General features: G+C 41.3%; 1 protein-coding gene across 3 annotated transcripts in view; it reads left to right on the top strand.

The window, feature by feature from the left end:
* Positions 1-21,667, top strand: part of LOC149451183 (serine/threonine-protein kinase BRSK2-like) — a 425,864-nt gene that overhangs the window by 237,686 nt on the left and 166,511 nt on the right. For 2 of the 3 annotated variants that reach the window (XM_089691016.1, XM_089691015.1), the window contains exon 3: positions 16,864-16,949. In XM_089691016.1, the coding sequence (XP_089547142.1) occupies positions 16,864-16,949 (86 nt within the window). Of the gene's footprint in view, positions 1-16,863; positions 16,954-21,667 lie in introns of all 3 variants that reach the window. The other variant, XM_089691017.1, reaches the window with a different exon arrangement.

Genomic DNA, 21,667 nt, shown 5'->3' with positions numbered 1-21,667 from the left:
AAAGGCAGATTTCTGAAAACAGAAGTGCCCCACAATTAGAGCAGCCAATGTCGCAATTGAAGGTAACGAAAAAATTCCGCCGGAGGGACATCCCGTGACTCCCGAAGAGAATTCCAGGTGGGGAAGGACCGAGAGGTCAAAAAGTGTCGTACTTGTGAAAAACTGTTGGCCACCCACCAAGAAAATTTCATTGAATGATCTAAACCCGGTGGAAAGAGGGGGTTGTTAGTAATCGGGAGCAAAGGCAAGAAAGGTGACATTAGGCCACTGGAGTAATGTACCGAGTCCCACACTTGTAAGCCAGGGAGCAAAATCGGACTCAGTGCCATGGGGTGCAGGGCAGGGGGAAGCCATAGAAGCGTCAAAATCGCAATAGGGGCACAATTAGGTAATTCCAGCAGGACCCAGAGAGGTATGTCTGAGGAAGCATGCAACATAGATAGCAGGGCGATCTGGCTCGCCTATTATTTAGTTACATTGGGAACCCCAAGGCCACCCCGGAGTCTATGGACAAAAAGCGTAGTTCTGGAAACTCTGGGGCGTTTATCGGCTCAGATAAAACGCATAATCTTCGCCTGAAGCAACCGAAGAAAATGAGGAGGAATCAGCACTGGGAGGGTGCGAAAATAGTATAACAATTTCAGCAAGATGGTCATTGTCACTGAATTGATCCGTCCTATCCATGACAGGTGCGGAAATTGCCAAGAATGCATAAGAGAGGACACAGAGCGAAGCAATGGATAGTAATTTGCAGCAAACAGTGAGTCATAGGTGGGGGTCAAGCGAATGTCTAGGTATTCAAGAGAAGAGGCCCATTTATAAGGGCAGTGGAACTGTAGGCGGGAAACCAGATCTGAGGCCAAAGTAATATTAAGCGCGTCTTATTCAAATTGATACAGAGACCCAAAATCAAAGAGAAGCGCTCCAGAACCTGTTGCAAATTTGGAAGTGTCGTCAGGGGATTAGTGAGAGTCAAGAGGGCATCGTCTGCAAAAAGGTTCAACTTGAACTCCTGTCCCGCGTATGGAATTACAATCAGTCCGGAGCGCCATAGCCAACGGCTCAAGCGCCAGGACAAAGAGCGCCGGAGACAGGGGGCATGCCTGTCTCGTACCTCGCCAAATAGGAAAGGGATCTAGAAATACCCAGCGTATTTAACGGAAGCCGAAGGGGAAGAATACAAGGCTTGAATCCAAGAAAGAATAGAGTCCCCAAAACCCCAGTGAGACAGCACAAACCGCAGATATTCCCAGGATAGAGAATCAAAGGCTTTATATACAGTGGGGATCGAAAGTTTGGGCACCCCATCTAAAAATTTGTATTAATGTGCATAAAGAAGCCAAGGAAAGATGGAAAAGTCTCCAAAAGGCATCAAATTACAGATTAGACATTCTTAGAATATGTCAACAAAAGTTAGATTTTATTTCCATCATTTACACTTTCAAAATAACAGAAAACAAAAAAATGGCATCTGCAAAAGTTTGGGCACCCTGCAGAGTTAATATCTTGTACTGCCCCCTTTGGCAAGTATCACGGCTTGTAAACACTTTTTGTAGCCAGCCAAGAGTCTTTCAATTCTTGTTTGAGGTATCTTTGCCCATTCTTCTTTACAAAAGTCTTCCAGTTCTTTGAAAATTCTGGGCTGTCTGTCACGCACTGCTCTTTTAAGGTCTATCCATAGATTTTCAATTATGTTGAGGTCAGGAGATTGTGAAGGCCATGGCAAAACCTTCAGTTTACGCCTCTTGGATTTCGAGGTGTGTTTAGGATCATTATCCATTTGTAGAAGCCAACCTCTCTTTAACTTCAGCTTTTTCACAGATGGCATCAAGTTACCATCCAAAATTTGCTGAAATTTTATTGAATCCATTTTTCCTTCTACTCTTGAGATGTTCCCTGTGCCACTGGCTGCAACACAACCCCAAAGCATGATTGATCCAACCCCATGCTTAACAGTTGGAAAGAGGTTCTTTTCATTAAATTCTGTGCCCCTTCTTCTCCAAACGTACCTTTGCTCATTCCAGCCAAAAAGTTCAATTTTAACCTGATCGGTCCACAGAACTTGTTTCCAAAATGCATCAGGCTTGTCTATATGTTCATTTGCAAAGTTCAAACGATGATTTTTGTGGTGAGGACGTAGAAGGGGTTTTCTTCTGATGACTCTTCCATGAAGACCATATTTGTACAAGTATCTCTTTATAGTGGAATAGTGTACCACAACTCCAGTGTCTGCCAGATCTTTCTGGAGGGATCGTGCAGTCAAACGTGGGTTTTGAATTGTTTTTCTCACAATCCTGCGAGCTGTTCTGTCTGATATTTTTCTTGGTCTTCCAGATCTTGCTTTATCTTCCACTGTTCCTGATGACTGCCATTTCTTAATTACATTCCGAACAGAGGATATTGACATCTGAAAACGCTTTGCTATCTTCTTATAGCCTTCTTCAGCTTTGTGAGCGTCAACTATTTTCAGTTTCAGTTTTCTAGACAACTGCTTAGAAGAACCCATGGTGCTGATTGTTGGGGCAAGGTCAGATGAGTCTGGGCATTTAAAACCTTTGAGATTGACATCACCTGGTCTTCCCAGACGATGATTGAGAACAATCTATGACACTGGCAGGTCTCAGCTTGGCAAAGGGGGCAGTGCATGCTATAAATTCTGCAGGGTGCCCAAACTTTTGCAGACGCCATTTTTTTGTTTTCTGTTATTTTGAAAGTGTAAATGATGGAAATAAAATCTAACTTTTGTTGACATATTATAAGAATGTCTAATCTGTAATTTGATGCATTTTGGAGATTTTTCCATCTTTCCTTGGCTTCTTTATGCACATTAATACAAATTTTTAGCTGGGGTGCCCAAACTTTCGATCCCCACTGTATGTCTAAAGACAGTAAGAATCCCGGTAGTTTCCGCTGTTGTAGAAAATGTATAAGATGGACCACCTTACGAACATTATCACCCGCCTGTCTCCCAGGGACGAAACCCACTTGGTCTCTGTGGATCAGGCTACGCAAGTATTTATTGATACAAAAGCTAAGAATCTTGCCCAAGATCTTCAGGTCTTCATTAAGAAGAGAAATGGGCCGAAAAGGCTTGCGGTTCCTGCACATCATCGGTCGTCTTGGGACTCATGGAAATATGAGCTTTAAGGCAATGAGCCCTGTCGTAACTCATTAAAATAGTCAGCCAAGAAGGGTGCTAACAGGGTTGCAAATTTCTTATAATAGAGGCTGGAAAAGCCGTCTGGACCCGGGGCCGCGGTAGACCGTAGAGATTTAATAGCTTGGAGCACTACCGGTACGGTGACACCGGCATTGAGGGCCTTCTGCGTTGCCTCAGATAGTCCAGGAAGTTGGAGGTCTTGAAAGAATGCCTCTGCCTCAGCCACAGGGAAGGGATCTGGATTGGCGTAAAGGCGCGAAAGAAAGTCCGCGAAACGAGAGACAATCTGCTGGGGATTAGAAGTACAGCCACCCACAGGAAGTCACGATCGGATCGGTTTATGGGGTTCCCCACAGAATTGAGTTTCCTGGCCAGCATCGGACCAGGCTTATTAGCACAGTAATAAAATGTGTGTTTGGCCCAATGCAGGGCCCGTTCTGCTTCTGAAGAGGCGAGTAGGTCCAACTCTGCCGCCAGGGCGTCCCGAGCGCATTTATGGGCCGTGGATGGGAATGACTTCCAACGAGCATTCTCAGAGGCCAACAGAGAATGGAGCTCCAAAAGTTGCCCCTCCCCCATTCTCGCTTCCGAACCGCCGCCAGCTGTATAACCTGACCCCGAACCGTGGCTTTGTGCGCCTCCCACATGGGTACTGCCGAAGAAACAGATCCCGAGTTTTCCGTGAAGTATGTGCGAAAGCAAGATTCTATGTGTTGGCAGGTGACCTGAGTGGTCAATAAAGAATCATTAATGCGCCAGTGAAAGGTGCGCCGTACCAAGCCAGAAAGGGCCAGGAGGAGTACCAGGGGATCATGGTCCGACCAGGGCGAGGTGGGAATTTGTTTCTTTTTTTACACTGATTGCTTTTACACACATAAAGGCTAATAATTTCTCCTCTCTGGTTGCATTCTTGCAGCCATTGAGAAATACTGTGAGAGCTGTGATTGGTCACAGCTTGTCAGAGGTACAAGGCTGTTGTGAATAGCCTTGTGCCATGTGACCTCTGTGATCATTCACAGATTTCACAAGTAGTAAGCAATGATGTCAGGAAGTGACATCTTGTTTACTACTGTTCATGTGATCACTGATTGTCCAATCAGGGATCGCATGAATAGGGACCTCACACAGAGGTCCCGTACAGTGATCGGTGTTCCTGTGCTCCCAGGGAGCATGCACAGGCAGTGAATGCAGGGGCCGTTTATAAACGGCAACCCGCTTTGGAACTGCTCCCATCCGGCCGTTTATATGCATGGGCTGGATGCGAAGCGGTTAAGGATTGGCACCTTTGAGGAATGAGGGGGGGGGAGAGCGGGTATCAGAATTTGACAGGTACCCGTTCCCACTTCTGCTGCGATCTCCTCGGCGATCGGAAGCGGAAGTTGTCCTCCCCCCCCCCCCCCCCTCCCCGTAGTCTTGTGGGACACATGACAGGTCCCAGAAGACTACAGAAGCATTCACAAAGCACAGCGCTTCTTGCGCATGCGCAGTGGGCACCCAGTTGTGAAGCCGCAAGCTGTCACAGCCGGGTACCCACACTGAAGATGCTGGCGCCAGGGAGAGAAGACGTCTGGTGAAACCAGCGGTGTCTGTATTTTAAAAGTCAGCAGCTACAGCTTTTGTAGCTGCTGACTTTTGTTTCATTTTTTTCAGCTGGAACTCTGCTTTAATCTAACCCTTAGGGTGACTCTTACACTTAAATTAGTAATAAACCTAAATGAAATCATTTATTACAATACAGCTTACCAATTCTTAGATGTGATGGATTCATTCATTTTCTTTTTAAAGCTTTCTATTTTCACCTGGCAAGCCAACTAGTAAGTCTGTTGTGTTTCAAAAGAACAAGCTGTCCAGCAGAATGTATGAGATACAAAGAGGGGACAAACCAATTAACACTCATAGAGGTGTTTACAATGATCAGCTTTTATTTATTTATGTATTTATGCTTTAACTGTTTCCAAAGCATTAGCTGGAGTTTGTCTTCAATTTGTTAGCATATCTACTAGTTCATCTAACACTCCCCTCCCCCCAGATTAACAATACTTCTGTCCGAAGGTGCCCACTGTGCTCCTTCCTTCATGGTCTTTGAACTATGACCAAGAGGCTTAAAAAGGCCAATACTATACAAAGGGGTGGGGCACAGAGCAGCCATAGCTAAAGTGGTTGTTAAGGCAGAAGGTTTGTTAACGTCATGCACTTCAGTCCATTTAACATGGTTTCCTATGGAGTGCATTTTTGGAAAGGGTCAGGGACTTTTTTTAAATGCAACACAGTGCGTTTGTGGTTCAGTAGACTTCAATAGACACGGGATATGTAGTGCTTTTTTTTTATGTGCTTTTGATGCACTTTTTTTTGCCAATAGGAAAGTATTGACTTTTATGCCCCTTTCATGTGACTTTGATGCAACTCTGGATGGGTGCGACTTGGATGTGACCTTTTTTTTTTTGCTAATAGCAAAGTATGACAGTTCTGTTCATGTAGTGCAACTTTGATACAACTTTAAACTCTCTGGCATTCAAATAGCATCAAAGTCATATCCAAGTCTCACCCATCCAAAGTCACATAGAACTCACACCCATCCAAAGTCACATCAAAGTTGCATCAAAATGGCATTAAAGTCAATACTTTCATATTGGCAAACAAATAAACACAAAATGCTTTAAAAAGCTGCAAAAATGAAAAATGCACTATAAAATGTGCAGGGAAAATGCAGCAATCACAACATGCAGAGATGTTAACCTAGCCTCATTCTTACCTGAGCCCAATCTCAATCCAGCCATGTGCATGAGAGCCCAGGCTCTCTCCTCTCTCTTACTCCTTACTGGGTCTGATACAGCAGTGGGAGCCATTGGCTTCTGCTGCTGTCAATCACAGACAGCGAGGATGGAGTGGGGGCGGGGCTGAGCTGTGCTCTGTGTGTTTTATGGAAACACAGAGTCGGCTCAAAAGTGAGCTCACCTGCAAGAAGCTTGTTGTGGGACCAATCAAGAGAATGATCAGGGTAAGTATAACATGTTTGTTATTTTAAAGAAAAAAACAGAATGTTTAGTATCACTTTAAAGTGAATTGGAAGCTGTTGTAAGGAAAGCATTAGGAGTTTGTTATGCAATCAACCCTTTTTCTGTTATTAGAGGCTTTTTTGTTAATTCTATTTTGCCGTTGATTTGATGTCAGCAGTCACTTTTATCCATAGTAAACATTTTTGTTTCGGTGCTGTGAAGCATCCCTAAGAAAGGGGAAGGATTTTGGAGCTTTCCATTTTAGTGGAGTGTAATGTTGTGGTTTAATTTCTTTTATGTGTTTTTATTTTTCTGTCATGTTAAAGGACCTTTTTAAAGTTTGTGGTGCTCAAAGCTGAGCATTCATTTGTTACTGACCATTTGTTTTTGGAGGTATCTTTTGATCGCAGCAGGCTGCTGCATCATTTGACAGATGAATAAACTAAGTGCAAGAACATTGTGTGCCTAACTACATTACATTCACTGCATCCTCTTTTTACTATATAAAATAAAAGTTAGACACACACCAGTTAGACCTATTATCCCTAATAAAACTTTCCTGCTGCTGACAATATTTTAATTTTCCTAGTAAAACAGCTGCCTGTTTGCTTTGTCTCTACATTTTGGCCCTGCTTAAAACTGTCCAGCTTCTGGACAGTTTTACACTGCTGTAGGTTACGCATTGTCTTAATTCTAGTAGTAAAAAGCCAATTTGCGCTCATTGTTTCTAGTAAATTCAGGCCTAGCCTTGCAATTTAAAATTGTCTTGTTGCTGGCCAGTTTTACACTGCTGTGACATTAGTGATATCTCATTTGTTTCTCTTTTTTTAAAGTTTTTATCGAATTTCAAAAAGATTTTTACAATTTTTACACGTGTTCCTGACAATATGAAATAGTACAAATAACAAAGCGTATTTTAACTGGTTCCCAACCGCGCTATAGCCAAAGGACGGCTACAGCATGGTTGTGTAATCCTGGGATGACATCTATCATTCCAGGACAAGCCCCCTGTGTGCCCCCACCGGTGATCGCTGTGTCCTACGGACACAGCTGATCACGAGGTACGGTAAACCGCCAATCATAGCGGCCTTTTACCACGTGATCAGCTGTGTCCAATGACAGTGATCACAGGTTAAATACAGTTGCCAGTTATCGGCTGCACTTTCCTCACGCTGTTACAGGTGCCAGCGGGGAATCACCTACCGACCGGGACATGGTATTCAACAGTTGAAGCCGCCTACCCAGAAATGCATATATGCAATATATATATATATATATATATATATATATATATATATACACACACATACATATACACATATACACACACACTGTATATGCCAAACCTTTTATCTATACAAGATGTGCATAGCCGCTGCGTAATGTTTAAAAAGCTACACAGTGCTGTCATGAAAAAGACCACTACAGACAGTCATTAAAGTATAAAAGCATAAGGCATTAAAACATATCCAAAGCCCTCCTTTGCAAACTCTATCCAAAAGATGACAAGGACTTTTTGGAAATCAGAATAAATTAAAGAAGATTAAAGAAGATCTGTGGTAATTTTCCATCATTTTTTTAACAGTTCTGTCCCCTATGGCGGGCCGTATCAGCATTATGGTTGCCGCAAAGGGCCAGTTATATCTGTAAGACTAGATGTCCAGAGCACCCCAAGAATGTCAAGAATCCCACACCCTCCCTAACATCTTTGTGCACCCACTTTGAGGGCAGAGCTGGAAAGCAGAAAGTGCAGTGTCTGGAGGAGGACCAGGGGAGGAGTGGAGTCAGCTGCCAGAGTCTGCTGAATGCTGAGATCAGGGGAGGCAGAGGCGAGGGTGTGTTGAGGCTGCACTGAGAGGTGCAGAATTTGGCATAGAAGTTCTATTCTCCTCTCTGCTGCTGACATCTGAGACAAGGTGGAGGCGGAGACAGGGTGGTACCTGCAGGAGAGGTGCAAGGGCCACATGAAATGGCCTGGAGGGCCGTGTGTTTGACACCTGTTTACTGGTGTCTCATGGTTTTAAGTCCTTTCTAACACTAATTTATGAGGCCTGAGCTCCCCACCCCCACTTTCTACCACTGCCTATTCAACAACAGCTGTGATGGAGATGGCTGATGCACAGCCGCAGCTTGTCTTGGTTGTGATTACTTTCTTGAGACAACCCACGGCAAGAGAAATGCAGTGACAAGGGGGATGTGTCAGCCTCTGCATTCCTCTTGCCATTGCATGTATTGGGGTAGGGCTGTCAGCTGAGACAAGCTGCAGCTATGAATCAACCATCTTCTTCATAGCTGTGGTTGTATTGGCAGCAGCAGGAGGGTGGCAGGTCAGACCCCTTAACTAGGGTTAGAAAGCACTTAGAAACATGGTGCAAATTACTACATGTACTTTGTCCCATAGGGGACAGAACTGTAAAAAAGTATAATGTTAGATTTTAAATCAAATCGTTAAAATGGTAGTTACATTTTCAAACTATTTATAGGTAAATATAACTTCAGGTTCAGTGCACACTTGTCTGCCTTTTAAATAAAATGGCTACATGTTAGCTACAGGGATGCCTCTTGTGTCTTTCAACAGCTCACTTACCATAAGAAGGATGGCTTGTTCTATACAGTGTTGCTATGTACATTATAGTTCAGTAACGGTTTCCATGTTTTAGGTCGTGGTGGATTGTAGATGGAAATACATACACAGGCATACCTTGGTTTATGAACACCTAGGTTAATGTAATTTTCAGTTTACGAATGAAAATCCATTGAAAATAATGCCTTGGTTTACAATTTTTTTTCACAATACAAAGTAAGTTTTCCCAGGATGCATTGCGCCTGGGCCCCGTGCCTTTAAAGTGCACTTTATAAAGAATTTTGAACAGATAAGACTTTGACTTTTTTCTGACCTCTGGAACGGATTAATTGGTTTTCAGTGCATTTACTAAAGTTTTTTTAATCATGTCCCTGTACAGTATTTATGACTTTAAACCACTTGCCTACCGGGCACTTATACCCCCTTCCCGCCCAGGCCAATTTTTAGCTTTCAGCGCTGTCACACTTTGAATGACAATTCCGTGGTCATGCAACACTGTACCCATATGAAATTTTTATCATTTTTTTGAGACAGAGCTTTCTTTTGGTGGTATTTAATCACCTCTGGGTTTTTATTTTTGCTAAACAAACCAAAAACCACAGAAAATTTTGAAAAAAAAAACATTTCTTAGTTTTTGTTATAAAATTTTGTAAATAAGTGATTTTTCTCCTTCACTGATGTGCACTAATGAGGCTGCAGTGATGGGCACTGATAAGCTGCACTAATGGACACTGATAGATGGCACTGATGAGGAGGCACTGGTAGGTGGCACTGAAGGGCATTGATAGGCATCACTGATGGGCACTGAAAGATAGCACTCATGGCACTGATAGACGGCACTAACTGGCGGCACTGACTGGCAGCACTGACTGGCAACTCAGATGGGCACTGGTATGTGGCATAGATGTGCACTGGTAGGCACTGATATGTGGCATTGATGTGGTACTGACAGGTGACATTAATGAGCACTGACACCTGGCACTGATGGACACTGACAGGTGGCACTGCTGGGGCTACACTGATCATCAGGGCACACTTGATCATCAGTGCCCTGATGATCTATGCACATGTCCTCTCTGAAGGATGCTGATTACCGGCTCTCCTCTCCTCTGGAGCTACCAGCGTGACAGCCCGTGAGGAGAGAAATGCAGATAACCAGCATTTCCCTATTTACATGCGATCAGCTGTGATTGGACACAGCTGATCACATGACTGAGCCGACATCTTTGGCTCTCTGTTGATTGGTGATATGCTGTGTCCGAGGGACATAGCGCACCACCGATCGCCGCGCTGCATGCTCCTAAAGCCGCGCATGCGCGGTTAGAATGGGAGGACGTCATATGATGTGCTCCCTGAACGAGAGAACTGCCTTGTGCTCGTCATTACCTTATATGGCGAGCGGGAGGCAGTTAAAATGCACTTTGTAAAGTGTTTTGAACAGATAAAAGATTTTTTTAAAAACTTTTTTTCTGACCTCCGGAACGGATGAATTGGTTTTCAATGCATTCCTATGGAAAACTGCATTTCGGTTTACAAATTTTTTGCAATATGAAACGTCCCAGGGAACGCATTAAATTTGTAAACCGAAGTACGCCTGTAGTTACCGGTAATTCTATAGAGAATCATAGGACTTGTACAGATTTTAGACATCTGTTCCTGTTATTAGCCTGAAGCTTTATTTCTTTCTAGGTTTGGCCCATGCTGTTTGCTTCTCTTAACACTGTACTCTTCCATGTCAGCTTTGCCCTACCACTTCATCAACTGCTTTGGGGGTTTGCAGTTAAAAGCTGCTTTCATAAATGTTTCACCTGTTCTTCTAAAAACGAACAAGCCCCTTTTCTGCTGTCAGGTCACTAGGCTGGGCATTTTCCTGTTTGTTTCTTATTTTTGCTTCCTCATTGCCAATTGTTCTGAGCAAATATGGCTGTCCCTGTGTGCAGACATGATTACAAAATATATCTAGACACAAAGTTTTTACAACATTAAAACATATCATTCAGGTTATTTACATAAAGTGGATCTGCTATACATATTTATTTTAAAAAGATCATTGAAATGGTTATACATTCCCTTTATAGCTGCACTCTGGGAACACCAGCAAGGCTCGCACTAAATATTTTAAGGCTTAAAGTGTATCTGTAGTCAAAACATTTTTTTTTGTTTTGGATGGCATGGGAAATTAGAACTCTGGATCTCAGAATTTATTTTGTTTCACTTTGTCATTCGGACAACCTTTTTGCCAGACAGGAATAGTGGCAAGCTCTCCTACGCAGACAAAAGTAAAAATGTATTTTTTGTTAAGTAGGGGAAGCTTCTGTCATCTTTTTATTGGTGTCTGTTTTTCTGTTGAAGATCCCTTTCTCTCTGGTAAAACGGTGTTCCCAAAAAAAGTAAGTGAGGGAAAATACCTACTAACAGGGCCCAAAATAGAATTAAATCCTGACAGGGGTTCTAATACCTGTACACTCTATGCCCCATACCCCTACCATTAGACCAATAACACTGCATTAGATAGACACATTGATTGCTTGTCTTGTGATGTCATTAATATCCAGCCTTTCCTCATCCACACTCTAGAACCCAGAATGTCAAGAACACACTCATGAGCTCCTTGAACTACAGAATAGGAAGTAATCATGTCAAAGTTGCTGGGTGGTGGAGTAACAAGTGTAGCATTACCCTTGTAGGAGCCACTGAGGTTAACTAGTTCTTCCCCAATACTGTAGTATAGAGGTTGCCTGCTCACCTAAGTCCAAGTCCACTCATTGTGGCTCCAATTCACAGGCTAGAGGTTTGTCTTTTTGTTATTTATTGCTTGCATAATTTGTAACAGGAAAGGAATTGGGGCATGGGGTACTCCAGAATGCTCAGTAACATTAAACAGAGGATGCTCTTCTCCTTGTGGATATGGCAGTTAAAAGCCAAAGAACATGAGGTAGTCTCAGATCAGTTTAAGACCTCAAAGCTGAAGACCATGAGGCACATCTCTTGGTATCTGGTTACCAGGCACAGCTGCACAGCTATAGGTAATCTGTGCAGTTTTGGGGTGCTGCACAGACAAAGGGTCAATCAAGGTCTCACAAGTCCCCAGGACAGTTGCCTCTTTTTAGCTTCCTCTGGACATGGTCCAGTCCGTAACACTCTTTTCAGACCTGATCCCCTGGTACAGGAATCTTGCATGGTTTCAGATTAATTCCAGGTCACAGTCTTGCCACTGCCGATACCCAACAAAACAGCACCTCAGTCAAAATGTGCTTCAGGCACAAGCAACCCCCTGAAGTTCACAGAAACCTTCCAAGATGGTGTAAAAAACAGTCTCATCAGGGCTACAGGCTATTTACCACCTCCCAGACCACCTTCTGTGTACTTCTCCTTGGGGATTGGCCAGGCATGGTAAATATTTAGGCCAGCTATTTGAATTTCCTGTCCTAAGTTCTGGAAGCTTCTGTGAGAGGCAGGGGGAAACAATCAAACTCCCAGTCTGTGAAACCATGGGCAGACCAGAGCAAATGGTTACTGCACCCCTGCTTACAGATGGAGCCAAGAACTAGATTTACCTAGCATCCTATACTAGGAGGGTGCTACACAAAGCATATAATAAAATATTATAACAGAAACTACTGTTTTTGACAATGATTATATCAAGAGTAGAGATGAGCGAATTATTCAAAAATTCGATTCGGCTGATTCGCCGAATTTGCGGGAGAAATTCGATTCGATGCGAATTTATTCGCTGCAAATTTAACTTATTAAAAGGGTTTCTAGGCTTCAGAGAGCCTTTATATTAGTGCAGAACACTGTACCTTTAATTTAAATGCCCTTGGAGTCTGCTGGGGAAGAGAAATAATACTGTCAGTCAGTATGACATGCAGATGAGTGCCGTCGATCTTAGAATCACCGCACACTTCACTCATTTGGGCAGTCACGGGGCACGAAGAAGAAGAAGAATGAAAAGAAGAAGAAGAAGAATGAAAAGAAGAAGAAGAAGAATGAAAAGAAGAAGAATGAAGAGAAGAAGGAAGAATGAAGAAGGAAGAATGAAGAGAAGAATGAAGAGAAGAAGGAAGAATGAAGAAGGAAGAATGAAAAGAAGAAGAATGAAAAGAAGAAGAATGAAGAGAAGAATGAAGAGAAGAATGAAAAGAATGAAAAGAAGAAGAATAAGAATGAAGAGAAGAAGAATAAGAATGAAAAGAAGAAGAATAAGAATGAAGAGAAGAAGAATAAGAATGAGAAGAAGAAGAAGAATGAAAATAAGAAGAAGAAGAAGAAGAAGAATGAAAAGAAGAAGGAGAAGAAGAAGGAGAAGAAGAAGGAGAAGAAGAAGGAGAAGAAGGAGAAGAAGAAGGAGAAGAAGGAGAAGAAGAAGGAGAAGAAGAAGGAGAAGAAGAAGGAGAAGAAGAATGAAGAGAAGAAGGAGAAGAAGAATGAAGAGAAGAAGAATGAAGAGAAGAAGAATGAAGAGAAGAAGAATGAAGAGAAGAAGAATGAAGAGAAGAAGAATGAAGAGAAGAAGGAAAAGAAGAATGAAGAGAAGAAGAATGAAGAGAAGAAGAATGAAGAGAAGAAGAATGAAGAGAAGAAGAATAAGAATGAAGAGAAGAAGAATAAGAATGAAAAGAAGAATGAAAAGAAGAAGAAGAAGAATGAAAAGAAGAAGAAGAAGAATGAAAAGAAGAATGAGAAGAATGAAAAGAAGAAGAATGAAAAGAAGAAGAAGAAGAAGAATGAAAAGAAGAAGAAGAAGAAGAATGAGAAGAAGAAGAATGAAAAGAAGAAGAATGAAAAGAAGAAGAAGAAGAAGAAGGAAAAGAAGAAGAATTCCAGTACAGCAAAAAGTGTATCTGCAGAGAGCTCCGCTATTTCTGACAGTTCTCTGACAGTTCCTTCACATTTACAGTGGTTGAAACATTGTATCTATTTGTTTCCGAATAAAAACATCTGTATCCTAAATGGAAACAAATAGATACAATGTTTCAACCGCTGTAAATGTGAAGGAACTGTCAGAAATAGCGGAGCTCTCTGCAGTGACACTTTTTGCCGGCTGATCGGGGAAAATTCGATTCGTGCATCCGAAGTTTGCTAAAATTCGGATTCGGTGCGAATCAAATTTTTCCTAATATTCGAAACGAATTCCACTTCGCCAAGTTCGATTCGCTCATCTCTAATCAAGAGTTATAACAACTATAATATGGCAATATTTTATTTCAGGGAATTGATCCAAGTGAAATGGAGTTTGATCAGCATCGTCTATTTTCTTTTTTTTTTCAACCTTACTATATATGTAACTACAATTAGGTTAATCATATTTCATGGAAAGAATATTTGATTTCTGTCCCTTTGGTATTACACTCCAGTGAGAATTGCAAGATACGTTCCCACTTACATTGCTCAATGCTTTCAGGGGTGCTCAGACCTAGGTGCTATTAAACACATATGTCCCAAAGTTAAATGCCTATGGATTAGTCTATGCCATGATCAACTTGATCCTACACTCGATTCTACGTTAAGACCCATGGAAAGCTTTATTACATAAGGCCATATCAGGAATAACAAAAAGGGAATGTGTTTTCGGGCTTTATGGCCACAAAACAGACAATTGCTAAAGCATGGAAAATGCTGTTTTTATGTTCCATTAAGTGAAAAGACGGGTATGTTAGCTAATAGATATCTCACAGCAATACTCACACAATTTATATGTATTTGGCAACCATGTTTGGATCAGTTCCCACTGATGCGACCACCCACATGCTTTCTGGAATTATAAGATACTGAGTTTGATACACCACGCCAGTCATCAGCTCCCTGGAGGGTTTCCCGCCCCACACTGTCCCTCCCCCCCACATCTTATCTTCTTCCCCTCTTTCCTTCCTAGCTCTTTTTGCCCTACTTCACTAAGCCACAGGGTATTGTCTGCAGTATATGTCAGACCACCCCGTTTTCTTTTTGTCCCCTCGAGACCTACTTCTGTCTACCATCACATGCTCTGTCCTCGGGTACACTTCGCACTGGCCATTGAATATGATGGCTACTTCAGTAGCTCTCCCTCATTTTAGCCTGGCCTTTTGGTCTGTAATAGAGATATGCATTAACATAAAGTTCTGCTCTGTGCACCATTTTCATCCTATATCCCTTCAAGCTCTCAGAGCGCATATTATTATTGATAATATACAGGATTTATATAGTGCCAGTTTCCACAAGCTTTACAATATAAAGGGGGACAGTGCAATTACAGCACAGTTCAATACAGAAGGAATAGGAAGGCCCTGATCATGGAGCTTACAGGGATTAATAGGTGGTACAAAAGGTAATAGCTGCAGAGGATGATCTGATGGAGATGACTTAGAGTAAGTACAGTTTTTAGGTGGAGGTGGGGTAAGCTTCCCTAAATAAAATTAGTTTTCAAGGATTGCCTAAAGGCAGACAGAGTAGGAGCTGACTGTACCTACTGGGGCATGGAGTTCCAGAGGATGGGAGAGGCTCTGTAGAAGTCTTGGAGGGGAACATGGGAGGAGGTAACAAGAAGGGAGCTAAAGAGCAGAAGGTCTTGGGAGAAGCGGAGAGGACAATTTGGGTGATATCTGCAGATGAGGTTGGTGATGTAGTTGGGGGGAGTGTTGTGAAAGCTTTGTATATTGTGGATAGTATTTTGAATTTTATACGTTGGGGTAATGGAAGCCAGTGAAGGGATTGGCAGAGAGGAGCAGCAGTCACGGATCAGTTAGTAAAGTATTTATGATAGACTAAAGGGGGAATAGCCTGTGTAAAGATGACCAGCGAGGATGGAGTTGCAGTGGTCAGGGCAGGAAATAACCAAAGAGTGAATACGTTGTTTTGTTGTGCCATTAATTAGGAAGCGGTGAATTCTTGAAATTTTGCGGAGGTTAAGGCTACAAGATTTAACTATTGATTGGATGTAGGAGACGAAGGAGAAGTCAGAGTCTAGGCTTATACCTAGCACCCTGGCATGTGTGGAGAGACCAGTGATTGTGATCTCAATGGTAAAGTGTTCGGGGGTGGATCGCGGAGCAGGAAATATTACAAACTCTGTGTTAGAAAAATTGAGTTTGAGGAAATGGTGTTACATCCATACTGATATGTCGCTCAGTAAATTTTTCATACGTGAGGAGATTGAGGGGGTGAGTTGAGGAGCTGAGAGATAGCTCTGGGTGTCATTGGCATAGAGGTGGTATTGGAAGCCATGGGGGGTTAGCAACTGGCCAGGGATGAGGTATAGAGAGAGAATAGGAGGGGCCCAAGGACGAAGCCTTGGGGTACCATAACAGACAGAGAGGAGATGGTTTTGTATGTGACAATGAAAGTGCACTGAGATTCTTAAGTATGAATGTTATCAGGTGAATCTTTTTTCCTTCTCTCAAGGGGAACTCTGTCACAATGGCACCTATATTATGATGTTAATAATACCTTACTGTCTACTTGAGGAATATTTGACTGTGTAACAGATGGTTTTTTACATTGATGTTCTTTATTCATCATTTTCTTCCTGTAATGTTATTTGTCGTATATCCTTAAACCTTTCTAATAAAGATATTATGAAAGAAAGATTATCTGATTTCCATACAAAGGTTTCTGTGGGGGCATAACACTATCTTTGTGAGCTTTTAGGTAGGGTTATACGGTGGTGAATCTGTTGGACAATGCATTTCATTACATATAACTATTTTGTGATTTTACTAAATATGTTCCAACTTTACTTCCATGAGAGTTTTCTAGCAAAAAAAAAAAAAAGTTCTCATTAGTTACACATTCACGTGTACCATTCCATCATGGCATAAACCCAGTGACCAAATCCACAGGATAGACATATCTCTGACCATTTAGGTTTGAAAAGCATAGTGACATTAAATGTCTTTTACCTATTTATTTTGTTTGCATGTTTTTGTTTTTTTTACACCAGATTATCTTTTATTATGATTGTTTATTTCGGTTTTTATATGCTTATATACAGTAAGTGATTTTATGATTTCCTGCTCTATTCTACAATAAAGAAGAAATTTGTTTTCCAACATGCCGGAAACATTGAATTGGTTTTTTTTTTTTTTAAAGTACATCTTACAATTTTCTCTTACATTGACTTCTGTGCTTCAATTCTTCTCTGGCAGGTGGAAAGAGAGATTGCTATCCTGAAGCTGATTGAGCATCCCCACGTTCTCAAGCTGCATGATGTCTATGAAAATAAGAAATATTTGTAGGTATTTACAGACATTCCCTTGCTTCCACCAGCTTGCGGAGCTTTGGGCATCTGTATTCCTTGGCATGAGAGAAGTGCATGCATTGTCACTGCTTTAGGCAGCCGCTACTTCTGAGCTTTGCTTAGTAATCTGGATGTTATGTAAATCACAAGCCTCTTGCTTTTAATGCTTTGCTGGGTTACAGAAACATATGATAACTGTTCTTCTTTTGTGAGGCTTACATAAAATATTCGAAAGTATTTCAGAGGAAACTGGCCTGCCAAAACTGGTGCTTTCTCAATGTATTCTATTATATTTATGACTTGTGGATAAACATGCCTTTTGTTTGTATGACCGTAGTAACAAAATAACATACATATAATAATATACATAAATTCAGATAGAAACAATAAGATTTTAAAGATTCACTGTGTTATTAAATACCCCCCCCCCCCCCATACAAACAACCCAGAGAGGGAGCTAAACCCAGAGCCTTAATAATAAAAATCATATGATTCTATAGCACAACCCCCAATTTAAATGGGTAATTTGCAGACTGGTCTTCTATTCCCCCTCTCTAACACTCCGGTCACACTGGATGCGAAATTGGCATGCAATTTGCAAGTCGCATGCCAAGTCACACCCTATTGTGTGCAATTACAGCGGTTCTGACTTGGTCGGAGCCGCACTGATTTCCATAGTAGTACATGCACTACTTTTGGTGCGATTTGCATAGACATCTGTGTCAGATGTCTTGCAAATCACACCTGAAATTGGCAGTTCACCAGACTTTGAAATCCTGCGACTTCACTGTACATTGTACAATTTCAAAGTTGGGCTTGATGTGACCGGGTGTTATGGCAACAAGACTGATCAGAGAACTGTCAATTTCTATGTCTGGATGAAGCTGTGACAGGCAGCATTTTTCAGTGGCTTAATAATCATCTATCTACGCTCTGCCCAATGACTGATATACAGTGGCTTGCCTGCAGTTGTATAAGAGTGGTGGGATCCCCCAATGATTGCCCTCTGAAATACTCTGCATCAAGCCCTAATGGACATAGCAGGATGTGTGGATCTCAACCAGATGGCTGTCTCACCTTAAAATGACATAGCTCCATCATCTTAGCCCTCCCATACTATGGAGTTATTTGATTGCTGCGGATGCCATAGAGTAGACATGTTTGGATATGTGGTCTGTGTAACAGCAGGTTAGAAAAGATTTTTTTAGTTAATTTTCTAATACCATCAAAATGGGCATGATTTCAGTTATAAAAGCCCACTTTTATTCTGTCACTGCTTTGACCCTACTTCAATCATTTGTGCTATTGTCTGTAGCAGTCCTAAGGGGCAAGTTTTTTAAGCATAATACACAAAGTGACAGAAGCGCTGCCTTAATATATGTTATATAACAAAAAACAATTTTAAATAATAAAACACATAATAGTTGATTGTGAAATAAAGTCCTCAATGTGAAATCAACAAGTGAAAAAAAATCCTTTCACATCCAGAAGGTGATAAGTGCTCTGTGCTCCCCAGATGTGTGCCCCCTAACTCTCCAACATCAATGGACTCTTATGGTGAAATAAGGGTCATTCATGCTTTTGGTGGGGCATAGGAAGTCATGATGGAGCTTGTAGTCCCCCTGGTTAAAAATTGCTGGTCATCCCCAGTGATTCAGATATGGAGCCGGTAACGTATATGCATGTAAGGAATGCCTCTGAGGACGCCCAGTGGGAGGGGCGAAACGCGTCAAACACGGATGTGGTGATACTAGCTCAGGAGTTCTGAGGATTACTAGCGATCTACTGTTTATGTGGAGATTCATGCCTATTGTATCTGGAAACATGTGAATGCAATACCAGTATGTCTGCTTTTATTTATTAATCAACGAAATTACACTACTTTGGGTGCCTCTCTCCATTCCTTACATGCATATACTTTACCAGCTCCATATCTGAATCACTGGGGATGACAAGCAATTCTTACCCAGGAGGACTATAAGCTCCATCATTACTTCCTATGCACACCAAAAGCATGAATGACTCTTATTTCACCATAAGAGTCCTCCATTGATGTTGGTGAATTAGGGGGCACTTATCACCTTCTGGATGTGAAAGGAATTTTTCTCACTTGTTGATTTCACACTGAGGACTTTATTTCATAATCAATGATTATGTGTTTTATTATTTAAATTTGTTTTTTGTTATGTAACATATATTGAGGCAGCACTCCTGTCACTTTGTGTATTATGTTGATAAGGTTATACCTTTTTAGGAGCAGCAGCCTTTTTTGTTTAATATTGAGTGTGTACTTTTGATTTGTGTGTCCTAAGCCCAGGTGATTATTATCTAGCAAGTTTTTTTTAGCAGTTTTTGATAGAGCAGGAAAGAGTTCTATTTATATCAGGTGGTAATTTCTGTAAAATAAAGACAATGTTAAAAGCTCAAATTGCTCCTTAAATTGGCCATACACTATTAATATATTTTCAAACAAACTTTCATTTGCATTGTATGTACTATTTTCTATACTAAATTGTTAAAAATTATTATAATACATTTTATACTTTATTGAATGCTATAATATACCTACTACTTTCGTATTATACAAAAATAATCATGACATTTGATTACTCAACAAAATGTCCAACAGTACTTCAAAATTTAATTTGCTTATACCATTCGATTTTGGAATCAATGGATTTTCATGAATGAAAAAAAATACATACACTGTTCAAAATTCATTCATTCAAGAAACAATTTCCATCCTGTTTCTTCAAATTTTCTCATCATTGTGGTTAAAAACAAATGTTAATTTGACCTCTCTAATGACTGTGAAAATGAATGATTGTTCTTAAAACAAAAAAATTCAAACAAAATTCTACTAGTGTACGGCCAGCTTTACTCCACTAAAAATCTGTTTTGTTTGTGTTCTCTTCACTTTCTTTATTTTATGGTGCCTACTCTTCAATGCTAGAATCAATGTGTAGTACTTGCTCACAGTACAAAATGATTGAATCACTGGCAATAGGCAGATTAGTGGCATCAGATGCTATTTTGTGATTCTCTGATTTTTCTACATAGGTGTCTAATCTGATCAGTAAAGAATTGTAAAATACACAAACCCAGTTGTGGTTTATGATCTACAAGATGTTCTGCAACTAATTATAGGTGCCTACATTGCATTAAAAGACATGATGGGGGAATGTCCATATGTTAGAGATATGCTTATGCTTTAATTTCCTTTTTGTTTATAAATACTGTATGTGTGTGTGTGTGTGTAGATGAAATGATGAAAAGCTGCAAACTGCATAGGTATTTATAAAACAAAATAAAACATTCTGTCCTCACATGCCTGGATGCTTGAAGTGCATAAAGCATTGTGGTACATTGTGGTGGCATCCCCACACACATAGGTAATGCACTCATGTTGTAGGACACAACAATACACTGAAGTGCAATGTGTTGTGCTGTGTTTAACACCCAAACTTTCAGTTTTAAATCAATGAAATACATTCCAGGTGTATCAAAACAAAAACGGTGTTGAAAGTCTTAAGGTTCGTTTTTTGTAGAGCAGCTACTGCCTGAGCAGAAAAGTCTGTCCCCTGCCAGCATTCTATAGAGAAGGACCCTAGCTTTCTGTGTGGAAGCAGTGGTCCCTCTGCAGATGTCTCTGCATATAGCATGAGCTTTGCTAATTGCAGATCTATACCCTGAACCCACTTAACCCTACTTAAACTGAGTATACTTGGACTGAAAATTGGTTGGTTCAGCAGGAACCGGACTAATTTCATTGTGTGTGTACCTCTGTCTGTTCAACAGAAGTCAGTATAACAACTGCATCTGTTGAACTGTCATGCTGGAAAATTTGAACAGTGCTTGCAGCCAATGGCTGCAGTGCTGATCTGTAGCTCTGTGTGATGTGTGACAATCAAAACAGAGCTCTGAACAAAGCAGGGATGAGAAACTATGTGATCATTAGTAAAAAGCAGCACAATTCACACATAGTAAACATTGGTAAGCACACACTTAACTGGCTGACCTCCCTAGATGTTAACCCCTTCCCATCCAGTGTCATTAGTACAGTGAGTGTATAGTATTATCACTGATCACTGTATTAATGTCACTGGTAATTTCAGGGGCAGTTAGTCAGTTTCCCCCAACGTCAGTGTTAGATTGCCTGCCACACTATCGTAATAAGTCGCTTATCACTTCCATTCGTAGTCTAAACATTTTTTCCTAATATATATATATATATTGTGGGAACTCGCTTCAACGTGGTAGAGCTTTTAAAACGCACACAGCTACTCGCTTATTTTTCAAGGCCTTTTTTAGCCCACTTTTATTTAAATGAAAATGTCCCATAACATAATGCTTCCCTCGCAGGGGTATCCACCAACAAAACAACGATTCAGCCTCCTGGCTTACACACAGTTCAATGTCTGTCTCCTGCAGACTCTTCCCAAATTATAGCCACTAGCACACAGCTAGTCTGGCTTCCACCTGACTCCAAGGCAGAGACCTCTTGTCTGCCGAGGTGGAGCCCTCCTGACTCCTATCTGCCGGGGTGGAGCGGTGCTGACTCCTATCTGCCGGGGTGGAGCCCTGCTGACTCCCGTCTGCCGGGGTGGAGCCCAGAACTCTGGTCCTGACTCTCTCTAAAGGCCTGCACACACCTGTGCAATCAGTCTCCTGGCCTATCCCAAAACCTGGTCCCAGGATTGGAGATTTCATCC

The sequence above is a fragment of the Staurois parvus genome, unplaced genomic scaffold (genome assembly GCF_062004578.1).
Source record: "Staurois parvus isolate SC_StPar_1 unplaced genomic scaffold, SC_StPar_1.0 ptg000548l, whole genome shotgun sequence".
In the NCBI taxonomy this organism is placed as follows: Eukaryota; Metazoa; Chordata; class Amphibia; order Anura; family Ranidae; genus Staurois; species Staurois parvus.
This window is presented reverse-complemented; position numbering and strand designations above follow the sequence as displayed.